Source organism: Gopherus evgoodei, chromosome 4 (assembly GCF_007399415.2).
Source record: "Gopherus evgoodei ecotype Sinaloan lineage chromosome 4, rGopEvg1_v1.p, whole genome shotgun sequence".
NCBI classification, from domain to species: Eukaryota; Metazoa; Chordata; order Testudines; family Testudinidae; genus Gopherus; species Gopherus evgoodei.
The window spans coordinates 68,491,080-68,507,485 of NC_044325.1; the positions used below are offsets into that span (position 1 = coordinate 68,491,080).

Consider the following 16,406-nt stretch of genomic DNA (forward strand, 5'->3'; position numbering starts at 1 on the left):
AACCCAGCATTCCAGAGTGAAGAAAAGGCTTGGTTTGGTGCTAGGAATTTAGCATGAATAAGAGTTTATACCTGCATGAAAGCAGCTACAGTCTTCCCCTAACATTGAGTGCACACAGCCCACCTGCCTGCCCCTCATGGAACACACCCATATGCTTTATGTTTCATGTACACATCCTACCTGTGACCACTGTATGCAGCCTGACTTGGTATTTCATAAGAAACTGCCCTAATTAGTGAAGGTAGCAGGACTGGGATACCAGGATGTGCAGCAGCATTCATGCAGCAGTAAGATAGTCTGGGGCGGAAGCAGGAATTGTCTTATAAAACTCCAGTGACATGTGCCACTGATGGGTTTTACATAGAAAAAAAAATCTTTGGGAGGCCAGCAATCACATTCTCAAACTCTTGGGGATGCTGCAGGTACGAGTGCATGTGGATAGCTAACTGGGCCCGTTGTGCAGAAGGCCCCATTATTACCAAAGACTGGGTGGATAAAGGAGGACAGAAAATCTGGTCCAGTGGTGATGGACAAAGTAAGATTCTGAGGTGACCAAATGTCACCTCACATCATGAGACCATCTGAACACGTACGTGCACATGCACTGATGTAGCAGTTCTACAGTCCTGGGACTCAAGTGTGGTTTTGGGCTACAAAAGGGAAGAGTTTAGTCTGAGGCTCTACGTTAACATACTATTTATGACAATAAAGCAAAAGATAACAAATATCACCCCTCAAAGCTCGACTGTATATTCATACAGGCAAAGGGCCTGATCCTGCACTCACACAGGCAAAACTTCCTGAAACACAACACGAGTTTCCTGGAAGCAATAAAGTGCCCTTGTGTGGCATTTCATTTCAGTGGGGAGTGAGAAGAGGAAGAGGTCCTTTTTCTCTGACAGAAACTGAGTTATCCTAATTTTGTATATACACAGATCTTAGATATTAGTGCATCTGAAGTGCATATGTAACTCACACACCTTCTGGGTATGGTGTGCTAGTGGCACCGAGGCCACTTAGAGACTAATGAGTCTGCTCTACAGCTTTAGCTAACAGACAGGTGGCTTTTAGCTCATACGGTAGATATGGTTCAGTCCTGCCCACTATTGACCGGGGTCTGTCGGAATTACACATCTATTGTGGATAGATACATGGCTAAATAAATAGCTAGTTCTGCCTGAGTAGGAATGCAGGATTGGACCCTATATCAGAAGTTTCTACCACCTGCACCAAAAGACATCTTAGCGTGTGAGTGAAGAAAGGCAATAGACAGGTACTTATTCTGAACCACTTGCTAGCTCATAAACTTAAAACTATCATCACTCATTAGGCAGTTTTTGTGACACTAACAAACTGAGCCACATTTGGTAAAGATTGGGTTTTTTTGGAAGGTTTTGTATATGTACAATATGCTGCAGGTGACTACAGGTCATTTTCCACTTCTGCAGCTAATATACCTGGGTTTTATTATTAGCCAAATGAATTACTTTACTTCAGTTCTTTCCTCGTCCTCCTTTCTCCCAAGACACATTCTCAGCCTTTACAGAGACTACTGAGAACAGTGTTGGGAAGCCTCTGGGTCATTTTTCCAGGTGTACTCCCAGGCCTGATGTCACACAAAGTTTCAGCTAATCCTCATTTTTCTAATGTTATTAGAAATGGCACATCCCAGAGGAATGGCATAGCTGAGAATTAAAGAAAGGACTTGGCAGTGCCCATTACTATTCAAAAAGTGTTCTCTGGTGTCAAAATCCCTGATCCACTCACAACATGCTTCTGCTCCACCCTTGTGTAGCTTTAACCGGGAACTCTCTCCTCTCTGAATTTTCCCCTCAGTTGTAAATCCTGAGTGACTAACTGAGGTCAGCTGAGTTAGCTTTACCTGTATAAATGTGCAGATTTTGGCTCTCTCTGTTTGGAGTGGCTAAAAGTTTTCCCAAAGTGGTTCAGGTCACGCTATTTTCAATTAAATTGAAAAAAAATGATAAGCATGTAAAAAAAATCTTAAAATAAACAGGAAAGCAAATACAATATAAAACATATCACTATGTGTGTATATATTATACATCTAAAACATTGCCTGGTAACCATGGGGCAGATGCTGATCACGCTAATGTACATGCAGAGTAACTCTGCTGAAGGCAGAGGATTTACACAGAGATCAGCATCTGATTGTATGGGCTAGATCCTCAGCTAGTGTAAATCATTAAAGCTCCACTGACTTCAGCTGAGGATCTGGCCATGTATCTTTGGACATGCTACATGCCCTTGGAAGGACAGCAAGTGAAGAGCTAAAAAGTGCTTTTTCAACCATTGGTTTAAAAGAGGAGAGGAACGAAAGAAAATATAAAGTCAATGAAATTGCTTCCGTCCACAGCAGACATGAATTAGGCATTTTTTGAGCAGGAGAAGCAGCTTCTGGTAGATATTTGATTGGACCCAGATGGTCACCAGAAAGAGAGCAAGTGGCCGTGATGGTGGTGGCATTTACCAGGGAGAGAAGAGATGAAGGGTAAATACTGATCTCGCTCAGCTCTTCTTTCTCTAGGCTATGGTTGGGACTGATTCCTTTCCTCATAAGCTACTAAGCCCTCTGCCTTGTTGACCTTTCGTATACAATGAAGTGTGATCCTTTGAAACCAAGTAGGAACCAAAGTACCTTTATAGAACTGAGTGTCATTACAAAGCTGTACAAGTAAGAAAGTATTGATGTAAACTATGAAAAGAGGAACCTCCGGTGAGCTGATCTCTCCACCTTGCGCTCCTTTGTCTCCCCTTGCTCTCATTCGCACTCTCTTTCACAGTGACCCGTTCTGCCCAAAATGAAACTTCCTCCATGGAGGTGGAGTGCAGCTGTCCTTCAGGGATGTCAGCAACTGCTTGTCCGGCTGATGCTGTCAGGAGGATTGCATCAGGCCTGTGAGGCGCTTGCCTGCCAGAGACTTTCCCTAGAGAAACAAACAAACAGAAGACGAAAGCCAAGCTGTGAGTGAAGCTGCTGCAAGTAAAACAGACCAGCCTGCTCAATCAGCTGGGCCATGACTGAGCATGAAGGGCAGGAGACTGAAACAGTTGAACAGGTGCAGATGCAGCTGAGTGCAGGGGATAAGTGCTTGCCTCTTAAGGGTGGTGACGGGAGCATGTGGTTTCCTACCCATGCCAATGCTTACACAGGGGCAGTAAATTGCATGTAACGAACTCTTGGTATTTCAACCCCTCTGTGCCTCAGGTACCTCATCTTGCAATGGAATAATGAACATAGGTCATACTTACAGAATGGGGGGGCTCTATCCTGGGACACAGTGACTCAGAAAAGGATTTGGGGGTCCTGGTGGATACTTAGCTGAACATGAGCTCCCAGTGTGATACTATGGTCAAAAGAGCTAATGTGATCCTGAGATACATAAACAGGGGGCGCCTGAGAAGGGGTGTAGAGGTTATTTTACTTCTGCATTAAGCACTGTATTAGACTGGTGCTGGCATATTTGTCCAGTTCTCAATTCAAAAAAGATGTTGATAAACTGGAGAGGGCTCAGAGAAGAACCATGGGAATTATTAAAGGATTAGAAAATATGCCTTATAGTGACAGATTCAAAGAGCTCAGTCTGTTTAGCTTAACAGAGAGAAGATTAAGGGGTGGATTGATTATAGTCTATAAGAATCTACAGGAGGAACAAATATTTAAGAACGGGCTCTTCAGTCTAGCAGAGACAGGTACAACACGATCCAATGGCTGGAAGCTGAAGACAGACAAATTCAGACTGGAAATAAAATGTACATTTTTGACAATGAGGGTGATTAACCATTGGGACAACTTAACAAGCGATGTGGTGGGTTCTCCATCACTGGCAATTTTTAAATCAAGATTGGATATTTTTTCTACAAACTCTGCTCTAGGGCTTATTATGGGGAAGTTCTCTGGCCTGTGCTATATGGGAGGTCAGACTAGATGATCACAGTGGTCTCTTCTGGCCTTGGCATCTATGAAATGAGGTTCAGCTGAATGTTCAGCAAGATGGGTATCAGCTCAGACACTGAAGTCTGCCCGCTGGCATTAGCTCAGGGGGTTACACTGTAATCTCTTAGTGTCAAGAGAAGGTGAGTGATGGTATGAGAATTAGCCAATGGAAAGCTCATTTCTAGCTCCTTTACTCACACCAAAGAGTACTTATCCATGGGAGTAGACCTATTGAAACCAATAGGGCTACTCACAAGAGTAAGTGGTGCTCAGTGGAAGTAAAGGTTGCAGAATTGAGCCTATGAGTACTCTGACAGCTTCCTCCCAGCATGCACTGGGCTGTACTCAGGACATGAGCCACCTGGGCAAGTGGCTCAAACTCATATCACACAACCCTGGATACTGATTATCAGTCCAACAGAAATAAATTTAGGACAAACATATTTTAGAGATGTTTTAATCACTCCCTTCCCTTCTACCAACCCCCTTTCTCCACACCTCAGTCATCTTGCACCATGTCTACTGCAAACTCCACCTCTCTGGCTTCCCTGCTTGCTCTCCTCCACGCCATTCAAAACACTAAAGTAATTTTGCTCTCCAGGGCCCCAATACTGCACAACTGATGTTCGCAGGAACTTTGCCATTGATTTCAATAAGTATACGATTAAGACTCAGATGCCCATGTCACTACCAGATTAGAATCCCTTCATTGGATTCCCCGTGCACCATATGATCCCAGCCCCCGGTCAGTGCATATCAGCCCTACCTTCTTTCTTATGCACCTTCAGAGATGTGCGTGTTAAAGGGACATTGCCAACATTACAGCTAGTCAGGTTTTAAGAATAGGTAACGTGTAATTTCAGATAAGTTCAGCAGCTGCAAAGTCTCTCTGGTCATTTTTTCTTGTATGACAATAATACTCTCCTATTATAAAAAAAATATTGAAATAAGCTTACAAGGAATAGCAGAGCTCTGCTACCTCTAACAGGTCTTATACTGAGCTTATTTTATGTTACTATAGTTAGCCAAAATATCCAATTTTTTTGAAAAGTCTTATTTATTGCTGTTTCAAAGACCCACACAAAGAGCAAAGGGAAACAAATGACACAGTGAAATTGATTACATATAAAATACAGTCAAATTCATAAAGTAAAAAACTGAATAATAAAGAAAAAAAATTTCTCTCTGATCTCTTCCCATTATAGTGTTGTTAGGTGTAACTTGTAACAATAGCAGGCTAAAAAAAATTGTAGATAGAGATTTGATTTTACGCAGAGATGTGGCTCTTTAACTATATATTAACTATGCCCATAGGTGGAGTACAATTTACCACCCATCCATATGTTGGCAGATTTTTATTAAAAAATGTACTGCACACGAACAATGTGTGGTTTGCAACGCTTAATAACTTGGCCCAATCTTGACCCTGGTCTCCACTTCCGGTAGCAAGTAAAGAGAGGGGAGTTGCTGGCTGAGGATGTCCAGAGAAGGAGGAAGAGCTGACAGGCAGTCAGCGAACAGTGTCACAGCTTCAAACAGTGTCACAGCTTCTCTACTGGAAGCTCAATGCTGATTTTAATGTTTGCATGTTTAAATTGTTCCCAGGGCCAGGCTGCTCAGAGGGAATGGGTCAGCTGACAGCAGAGTAAGGGCAGAAGGGTTGCATGGTCTCATGGAGAGCAGAGAATGAGTCTGAAATGGAGATTGGGGCCCCATCCCCACAGCTGTTAAAGCAGCAGAAGGGGTAACTGATAGGTGAAATATTGGTGATGTGAGAGGGTGACCAGAGCAAGTGTAATAAATCGGGATGGGGGTTGGGGGTAATAGGAGCCTATATAAGAAAAAGCCCCCCAAATTTGGACTGTCCCTGTAAATCAGGACATCTGGTCACCGTAGTGACCAGCTAGCAGGGGTTAGGTCTTTGAATCAGGACAGGGATTGTTGCCAAGAAGCTATTCCTTCCTCTGCCACAGGCTCTCACCATCTGCTTCTGCTCTTCCTAGGCAAAGGCAGGACACTCATCTCTGCACTCCTTTGCAGTCTTTTGGTAAAGGTATTGGCCTGGTAGCTAGGAGATCTATGTTCCCAGCTCTGCTACAGACTTCTTGTGTGTGAACTTGGACATTTCACTTAATCTCTCTGCACCTTAGAGTTCTGGAAGGATAAATTTGTCAATAAACTGGTAGAGATTGAGATAGTGTGGAGCTGAGGCTCAGATAAGGAGATACAAGGTGTTTTATAAAACACTAAAAGAATCTATGCCCATTTTGCAAAATACGAAATTTCAAAAGATGATGCCAAATCAATGGTCACATATATATTCGTTGTGAAGCTAGAATGGGGGAGGGGCTCACAGGAGTACCTAGACAATTTGATTTTGTATATTTTTGGCAATGGGTAGAGAAGGGCCTCTAGGTGAAAATTGCAGCTCTGAAACCGAAGAGCCCCAGTGTTTGGGTGGATTTAGGTGCAGGGTTGTGGTTCAGCCCACTACAGAGATAGGTCCCAGGCACAAAGCTTGGATCTGGATCTGACCACCTGCAAAGCTGGAAAGGTTTGATTTAGCCTTTTCTCTTTATACAGGTCTTTCTTTTCCTTTTACATTTTGAAAACTAAATATTGTGAGGAAAAACTACGCAAATTTCCTGTGGTTAATACAAATAACAGGGGAGTAAAATTCACAGATAAAAATACTGGGCCACATGCTTAGCAGGTGTAAATCAAGGTAACTCCGTTTACTTCGGTGGAGCAATGTTGACTCACACCAGCTGAGGATCTGACTCGCTGTATTTATGTTTCCTTTGTAATCCCTTCATTGCTTTATACTCCCAAAGTCCTCCACGGAAAGACATAAATCCACAAAATGTTGCTGCGTGTGGTGCTTTGCATGTGGAGTTAGCTGACAGAGCTGAAATAAAAGACATAGTGTCGTACAGTTCCTTAGTGGCTACGCACCTGGTCATCCTGCATTTTGACACAACATTCCTTCCAAATCCAGCTCTTTCTGGTTGGCCATAAGCCACATGCCAGTTTTTCAAAAAGTGCCTCAACATTTGTTAGCACCATCGCTTTCACATGCAAATGACAGAATGTCTGTACCCGGAACAGAAGGCGGTAGTGGTGCCTCAGGAAAGGCAGGGTGGGCACTGTCCTCCCTGATTTAAAAGAGATGCAATATGACTGTGACAGAGTAGTCTGTCCCATTAAGTGCAGTGGTGCCTAGGGAGCAGTGCTCCTCTATCATGTGGCATGGCCCTTTAAAATTTTGAAAGGTCTGTTATATGTAAGGATCTAGGCGATATTGACAGAGAGGAAATGGTCACAATACCATTTTTCTCCAGTTCTGATGCCGTAGACAGCGACCTTACACAGGCTCTCCAGCATGGTTTGGTGCTGCTCTGCTACCCTGGCCAGCTGCCGATCCCACTGTTTTTGTTGTGTCATCCAGATTTGCCAGAGGACTGCCAGGATCTATTTGGATGACTCTGCTTTCTCCAGCAACTGGCATGGGAATGCCAGAGATCACATCTATGCCCCAATACATCAGCTTGGGAGAGGAAACCTTCTTCCAGCATTTCTGCTCCATTCTCCAACTGCAACTGTTCACAGTCATCTGGGATCGGAGAGGGTCCCAGCTCCCCTTGTTACTATCACCAAGTGGACATGGGGAGCTGCCCTCAAGTATGCCCCCTCCTGGCCCTGCAGGTGCATTGCCCTCAGCACTCAGGTTCTTTCAATCAATCACCCAGATCAGATTAGTTCAAAACATATATCCCTTTCATAGGGTGTGGCTTATTATCTCTCTCTGCAGAGTGTTACTCAGTTGCTCAAGTTAACACCCACTCTGGCGCCATATAAGAGTCATGATAGATTTTTTTGCTCCAGTTCGGGAAGACCCAGCCCTCCTTCCAGAGCTGGGTTGTACTTCAGTCAGTCACTCACTCTTAAGACAGGAGTCCCCAATGCTCTTCCTTGGAACTGGGTTATGATTTCAACCATCTGTAGGGCCTTAGGTAGCTTCTCTTGCAGTTGGCCCCTTCCCCCAGCTGGTCCCCAGGATCATAAGAGTCAGCAGGTCAGTCCTCTCCTGCTGCAAGGGTGAAGACAGCATATAATCTCGTCCCCTTCCTTAATGCTCATCCCAACTGTCTAAGAACAGGGGGCTTTGCTTTGCCCATTCTGCAAAGCTCCTGGTTCTGGGCCCATAAACAAACAGTGATGGGATTTCCTCCCAAGCACCACTTATTCCCAGGTGCAGTTCCTCTCTACACTGTCTCATAAGTCCTTGTATATATTGGAGTTGCAGCTAGCAAGGGATGTGAAGGGTAACAAGAAGGGTTTCCTCAGGTATGTTAACAAGAAGAAGAAGGGCAGAGAGAGTGTGGGACTTTTACTGAATGGGGGAGGCAACCTAGTGACAGATGATGTGGACAAAGCTGAAGTACTCAATACTTTTTTTGCCTTCTGTGATGAGATAACTGGTTCTGTGGATATGCGGAAAGCAGTGGACATGATATACCTTGACTTTAGCAAAGCTTTTGATATGGTCTCCCATAGTATTCTTAACAACAAGTTAAAGAAGTATGGATTAGATGAATGGACTGTAAGGTGGATAGAAAGCTCACTAGATCTTTGGGCTCAAAGGGTAGTGATCAATGACTCGATGTCTAGTTGGCAGGTGGTATCAAGCGGAGTGCCCCAGGGGTCAGTCCTGGGGCTGGTTTTGTTCAACATCTTCATTAATGATCTGGAGGATGGCATGGACTGCGCCCTCAGCAAGTTTGCAGATGACACTAAGCTGGGGGGGAGAAGTAGATACACTGGAGGGTAGGGCTAGGGTCCACAGTCACCTAGACAAATTGGAGGATTGGGCCAAAAGAAATCTGATGAGGTTCAACAAGGACAAGTGCAGAGTCCTGCACTTCAGACAGAAGAATCCCATGCACCACTACAGGCTGGAGACCAGCTGGCTAAGTGACAGTTCTGCAGAAAAGGACTTGGGGATTACAGTGGACAAGAAGCTGAATATGAGTCAACAGTATGCCCTTGTTGCCAAAAAGTCTAACTGTATATTGGGCTGCATTATTAGGAGCATTGCCAGCGGATCGAGGGAAGTGATTATTCCCCTCTATTTGACACTGGTGAGGCCACATCTGGAGTATTGCATCCAGTTTTGGGCCCCCTACTACAGAAAGGATGTGGAAAATTGGAGAGAGTCCAGTGGAGGGCAACATAAATTATTAGGGGGCTGAGGCACATGACTTATGAGGAGAAGCTGAGGGAACTGGGCTTATTTAGTCTGCAGAAGAGAAGAGTTTGGGGGGATTTGATAGCTGCCTTCAACTATCTGAAGTGGGGTGTGACATTGCACTCCATATGCCTTATGAAAATATGCTTGTGAATATGATGTAACTGGATTATGCTTTATGCAAAAGGTCTCTTGTAAGGTATCATTATAAAGACTATAAACTACTGAGTGTGTTCTTCCTATTTGTTTGCATATATTATTTCTATGTCTGGAGTTAAGAGAATAAGATGCAAACTTGTATTACTCTTGTAAACATATTTAGTGGAAGCCATTAAGGGTGCTTCAGAATCAGTGAACTGTGAATGGGTTTACCTCCAAGCTTTCCTGTGTATGTGTGGGCCAGCCCAAGGGTAATGAAGAATGAGGTCTCACAGGACATGTCCATGTTACAGAATACTGGAATCCATCTTAAATCTGGTACTTTTCCATTTAGAAGGAGAGGTGGGGACCCAGAGAGACAAAAGATTCCTGCTTTGTGCAAAAGCTATTAAACGGGGTGGAACAGGACAAAGGGGGGTGGCCCTGGCTTACCACCTAAGATGTCTGCTGGAACTAACAAGGACTCTACCAGGGAAAAGGATTGGCCCCAGACTAGGAAGGAGTCTACGCTGTGAAAGAAGCTTGTTGAAACATCTCTGAGGGTGAGATATTACCTGTAATCAGTTTCTTAATGTATTAGGTTAAGACTTGCATGTTTTTGCTTTATTTTGCATGGTGACTTACTTTGTTCTGTCTGTTATTAATTGAAACCACTTAAATCCTACTTTTTGTACTTGATAAAAATCACTTTTGTTTATTAATGAACCCGGAGTAAGTGATTAATACCTAGGGGAGCAAACAGCTGTGCATATCTCTCTATCAGTGATAGAGAGGGAGAACAATTTATGAATTTAGTCTGTATAAGCTTTATACGGAGTAATACAGATTTATTTGGGGGCTGGGTCCCATTGGTAACTGGATGTCTGGGTGCTGGAGTGGCAACCTGCTGAGCTGTTTTCTGTAAAAGTCTGCAGTTTGGGGGCATGGCCCAAACCCCGAGTCTGTATTGCAACAAGCCAGCGTGTTTGGCTCAACAAGGCAGGGTTCTGGCAGTCTCAAGCTGGCGGGGAAAACGGGCTCAGAAGTAATTTCGGCACATCAGCTGACAGTTCCAAGGGGACTTTCTGTGACTGAATCCATCACAGGGGGTTCCACAGAGGATGGAGCTAGGCTGTTCTCAGTGGTGGCAGATGATAGAACAAGAAGCAATCATCTCAAGTTGCAGTGGGAGAGGTCTAGGTTGGATATTAGGAAAAACTATTTCACTAGGAGGGTGGTGAAGCACTGGACTGGGTTACCTAGGGAAGTGGTGGAATCTGCATCCTTAGAGGTTTTTAAGGCCCAGCTTGACAAAGCCCTGGCTAGGCTGATTTATTTGGGGTTGGTCCTGCTTTGAGCAGGGGGTTGGACGAGATGACCTCCTGATGTCTCTTCCAACCTAATTGTGACGAACTGGGAATGTTCTTAATGTTTTCTCTGAATACTGTGTTGGTGCCTCAGTGTCCCCATGGCAGTTCTTAAGTATTTGGCAGAGCAAGGGCCAGTGCACCTAAATGCCTGGCACTCTGTCTCCTAGCAACTGATGGCCTAGGCCCCTCCTCTGCAAAGGTGCCAGCTGAAGGTGTTGGAGACAAAGAGATCAGGTGACCTCCTGGCCCGGGAAAGAGGCTGAGCAGAGAGGAGGGGCTGGAAGGGGTTGTTAGTCTGGAGCTGGCTGAGGGCAGACGTGGGGGTCTGGCTCACTGACCCCCAGAATGGACCCGGCCGAGGGGTCCGGTTCTGTGTACCTACAAGCTCTGTTTTAGACCCTGTTCCTGTCATCGAATAAACCTCTGTTTTACTGGCTGGCTAAGAGTCATGTCTGACTGCGAAGTGGGGGTGCAGGACCCGGTGGCTTCCCCAGGACCCCACTGAGGCAGGCTCGCTGTGGGAAGCGCACGGAGGGGCAGAGGATGCTGAATGCTCCAAGGAGAGACCCAGGAGGTGAAGACGTGTGAGCTTCTTGCCCTGAACAAGTCTGCTCTAAGGGAGAGGAGGCTCCCCAAAGTCCTGCCTGGCTTGGTGGGGAGCAGTTCCAGAGCATCACCCGGTGACTCCGTGACACTAATCTTCTATGATTCTGTATCAGACCTTTCAAAATCTTAAAGGGCCATGTCCTGTGACTGCGCTGGGCTCGCTGGGCCCTAGGCACCACTGCCTTTAAAGAGGCAGTCTATGCTATCACAATGCCATTTTTCTACAAACTTTGCTGTCAGTTTCATAGCCTCACTTTGAGACATCATCAGCCTCCCCTGACAAATGGGATTTCTGAATCCTTCTCACACAAATTCTGTTATTTATGAAGGCAGTGATTGTGGGTGCAAAGCTGAATGCACAGACTGCACAGTAGGGGGTCTGTGAGTATGGGTTTGTGCTAATTTAATCCCAATATCATGTCCCATCTTTGGGACTTGTCTACCTGAGATGTAGAAGTCAACCAGGAGGAAGACTGGAAGCAGTTAAATTGATCCTCACTTAGGTATGTTAGATCCAAAAAAGTTAAAACCCCAAAGGATATTTTGGGCCAAATCCCACAGTCCTGACTTGGTGAAAATTGCCTTGTTGGGCGCGCTGACTAAGGAGTCCAGGGTTTGGCTGTCTGTGTGGCTATGATAGTAAAATATGACACTCTGGATTTGCACTTTCTTAATAGAAGTTCTAAACAAAATGCATATTTTCTGCCATTTGTATCCATCAAAAGTAAAACCAACCCAACTTCCCTCTTCTCCTGCAATGGTGCTGTTGGCTGGCTTTATACAGTATATGATTTTGATTTCAGCCTATACTCACCAAATATTGATTTCTGACTGTCAAACACATATGCTGATCCACTTAAGTCAAGGACAAAAGTGGGCACAGTCGTAGGGGCAGACCTTCAACAGGGGCTAAATCTTAGAAACAAACAAAAACCACCAACCAAAAAACCCCACACACCTAAAGTCTTTCAGCAGCAAGATGTTCTTCATTGGTAGTTATAACAGCAACAACCAACTAGCCAGACTTTTCTCACTCAAACAATATGTTACAGCTTTAGGGGTACTGCTGGAGAGTTTTGGAAAGGAAATGGTGTCAGTTCCTTTTTTCAGCTGTTCCCCTGCAAACAGCTGTCCTTCACTGTAGGTGTCAAGAGAGGATCCAGTCCATATCTATTGCAAATGGGGAAGGTACTCCTCAGCTCTGTTTATGGAGCAGAATGAGTTTGTTACTCTTGAACTCTACCATTTGCAGTAGTTGCAGTTTTAGAAATAGGGGCAGACTGTGGCTGTGGTGGGGAAGCAGTGTGTAATTTGAAACTGGATTAACCCCAAGGGAATTTTCAGGGAATTCTTAAAAAGGACTTTGGCAATTCATGTTCAGAATCTGACTTTTGACTGTCCAGTCCATTCTACTATTTGATCAGCTGTAGGACTTAGGGATCCAATCCTCTGAGGTGCTGAGCACCCTCAGCTCATGCCATGATCTACTGAAGTGAAGGTTCTCACTATGTCTCAGGAGATGATTATCATCTTGCAGGTTTGAGTCCTAGCTGACCTGCTGCTGAACTAAGATTTAAAATTCTATTAACATTCAGCTTCTTAATGAAGTGTAATACAGTAATTAAGCACAACTGCCACATAGAGGCAAAAAGCCAAATGAAAGCAAACTTTCCATCAGGCTCTCTGCATAAATAGAGAACAGCATTTTTTTCCAGCCTGCTTTAACGGATTGTGTGTCTTTGTGTTATTCCCCATCTTGTACTTTGCTAATACTGTAAACAACGGAAATTTGTATACAACACTGAATACAAGTGGCTGCTGTTCTCATAGCTAAGAGATTTGGAGGAAATTGTGAAGTAACTGTCTTCAAAAAAAGAAAGTTTTGTTTTGGCCAGGTTTTGTGATTTCAGAATACTTTAATGTGCTGTGGCCAGCACACAGACACATGCAAACATTATCAAAATCAGCATGCACTAATCAGCAATCAGCATGCACTCTATCAATTACTTACCTGGGCAGTGTTTATCCTATGGGAAATTCGGTGGATATGGGATGGCACAGAGGAAGTATATAGGAGGGCTTCCCGCATCTGGACTTTCCTTACCAGACTGACCCAGACTAAATGAGTATAAAGCTACGAGAGTTCCTGTCCACAGTTCCTGCCACCCTCCTTTGACATCAAGTTAGGACTTCAGGAAATTGATTCAGTTATAACAGTTGGTTTTCTGCCATCCCCCCGGATACACTCCTTGCTGCCATTTCCCCTGTTTGTTTGATCCCTATGCAAATCACCCTCCAGGAGGGTTGAGACTTGAACTATGTACATTTTCTTTTGGAGGCAAACAAACGGTACTTCAATCAAACCTGGTTTAGGCTTGAACATGACATTTCTCATGTGGTGAAAGATATTCTTGACATTTTGGACTGAAGCAAATCTTAACTAAAGTGGCACAGGCACATTAATTGGGTATTGAACAAGACAGTGTTGCTACCCACCAAACTGTTCCTCGAGAAAGAGATTTTCCAGCACTGTCCATCTTTTCATTGCTAGATTTCTGTATGGATCTTAGGGCAGTTTCATTTTTTAATGTTCTTTTTATTAGACTTTTTCCACAAAAAGACATGTTGCCAACATAAGATAAGAAACAAATTAAGAAAACAGAAGATAAATATGAAAGAAAGTTAAAGAAACCCAATAATGATAAAGTAAAATAACTTAGTTAAACACTAAATCCACACAGACAGTCACATAAATTAAAAACATTTAAATTAGTATACACAAAAGTAATGGACAATACCACCCAAAACATGCCTTACAGAGAATACAAACCAAGCTTTTAACATTAGGTATACAAATAACAGCTCACTTCATTTCCAGCCATGCCAACCACTCCTTACCATTGTATTCTCAAGAGTTCCTTCCAAAACATTGCAGACTGGACCTCTTATCTGGAGACATTTGACTGTGGTATTCTATCTCACTACTGCTCACAGTTAGCCTAAGCGACTAGTTTACTCCTCTCCAAAATCAAAAGCTTGGGTGTTTGCTCTTTGCCCTCCCTCGCCTGCTCCTGGTTGTGTTTCTGGCTATACCTCTATGGGCACATGCTTGGACAACAGGTGAATTAAAACTAACATTATCCATCCCTGCTCTATTTTCAGTTTACTGAGTTGTTCCTATTCTTAAAGTGTTTACCTCACCAAGGCAATGTACTTTACCATGGCAAACAGCAGTAAAATGTACAATAGCCTCCAAGTATAAAACAAGCAAAGAACTAAGACAAACTTCAAAACCTACCGATTCCGAGAGATCCATTTACAAATCTTGGTGATCATCCCTACAATCTCATACCTAATGAAAGATCTTCTTCAGTCAAGGAGCAGTTATGGCTCCTTGATTCTGAGAACTAGTTTGTGCCAGCCCTGATACCAGTTAGAGCAGCCTTGGGGCTGCTCTAACTTATGCAACTGGAGCACAGTCCTAAGCAAACTCTGGAGAAGGACTGTGATCAAAATATGTGGCATGGAACATAGAAATAGTTTTGCATCAATATAGACTGCAGGATTTGGTTCACTATATTACAAAGCTGATAAAAGGCGATTAGGATTTTTTTTAAACAGCAAAATAGCAAAGTCTAGAACTCCCTCCTAACAGCTGTTATCTTCTTTAAAATGTTTAAGAAGTGAAAATAAGTAATTCCCAAATATCCTCCAGATAACAAAATACCTTGATTGCTAATTATAACATATATGCTATTTTCTGATGTTCACTGGAAGGGAAAAGATAGTTTTTAAATCCCATCTTCTACATTATCTAATAGGTAAATTGTAGATAGAATTATGTTATATGCAACTCCTAAATTATTACAGCCAGTGCACAATTCTATGGCAGAATGTGTCCTATTAATGCTGAAGAAGAAGCCAGCATTCTATGTTACTGTTTCAATGCAGATGCAACATCGGGTTCTATTCTCTTCATGAACAGGGAGCTTTACTTGCTTAACCCCCGTTAGTGGAAATAGGGATTACTTACGTAAATATCCTGCATAATAAGAAAAGAACAGAAACTCGTGAAGTCAAAGTTCACTTGCTTGCACCTGTTTTGAGAAGGAAATTTAGACTAGGCTAAGTTGAAATCAGAGCTGGGTCCAAACAAAAGCCCAGAACTGAATCTGTCAGTTGGAGGGTATTTGAAATCTGGATTTGAATTTAGCAGCCAGGACTCAATCTCTAGCTGAAATGTACTGATATTTAATCGTTCAGAGCTTGGATGTAGCTGGAATAAAAGACAATGGCGGAATAATAGTTTTTTCTTATACTTCATGTAGCGCCTTTCATCCAGAAGGATCCAAAAGCACTTTACAAACTGTATATATAGGGATCACTCACCCACTGCTCAAATGTAGTGACCTCTGGAGTGTAACGCAGCAGCCATTCTGTGCCAGCTACACTACACAACAGTGTTCTTAGGAAGGGATGGGAAGAATAACGTATCCAATAGAAACTATGAATACCTATCTTTAAGGAGCCATTGTGTAGAAGAGAATATGCAGCATACATGCAATACATGCAGCCTATTTTTACAGTAGCTAAAGCATGCTGTGTAAGCCCATGTAGCATATACATAATACAGACTTAGTATTATGTAGATACAGGGAATAGATGCAGTATATTCAAGCATGCAGCATATATTCAGTAAATGAAGTGCATAGAATGTTTGTAATGTCCGCCACAGTGGAAGGTATTAACCAATTACAATAAGTGTTACAATGAACAGAGGACATGTTGTGAATGTATATTAGATACTCTCACACTGTTGGTGCATTCTGTTGCTTTCTGCCACCTAAATAGTGCTGGTACCTCTCTCTAGTATAGTCACATCCCTCTTAGAGTGATTGTAAATATAAAATGATTAAATATTGAGTGGACAAACTATTATTTTTATATTAATAAAATATTCTTCCTGAAGGTAAAGCAATCTCATCTCCAGATAGCCCCCTTAATGCAACATTTGAGAAGCTTTGCCATTTATTTCAGTGTCTCTCTCTCTGAGCTAACTGTCCCTGATACCTACTTTGCTTGCATC

General features: G+C 43.2%; 1 protein-coding gene across 1 annotated transcript in view; it reads right to left on the reverse strand.

Annotated features, from left to right (window-relative positions):
* Positions 1 to 2,317: 2,317 nt before the first annotated feature.
* RGS6 (regulator of G protein signaling 6) overlaps positions 2,318 to 16,406 on the reverse strand; it is a 482,257-nt gene continuing 468,168 nt past the window's right edge. Inside the window, exon 17 of the mRNA XM_030559656.1 lies at positions 2,318 to 2,948. Coding sequence (XP_030415516.1) covers positions 2,898 to 2,948 — 51 coding nt within the window. The 3' untranslated portion in view covers positions 2,318 to 2,897. The remainder of the gene's footprint in view (positions 2,949 to 16,406) is intronic.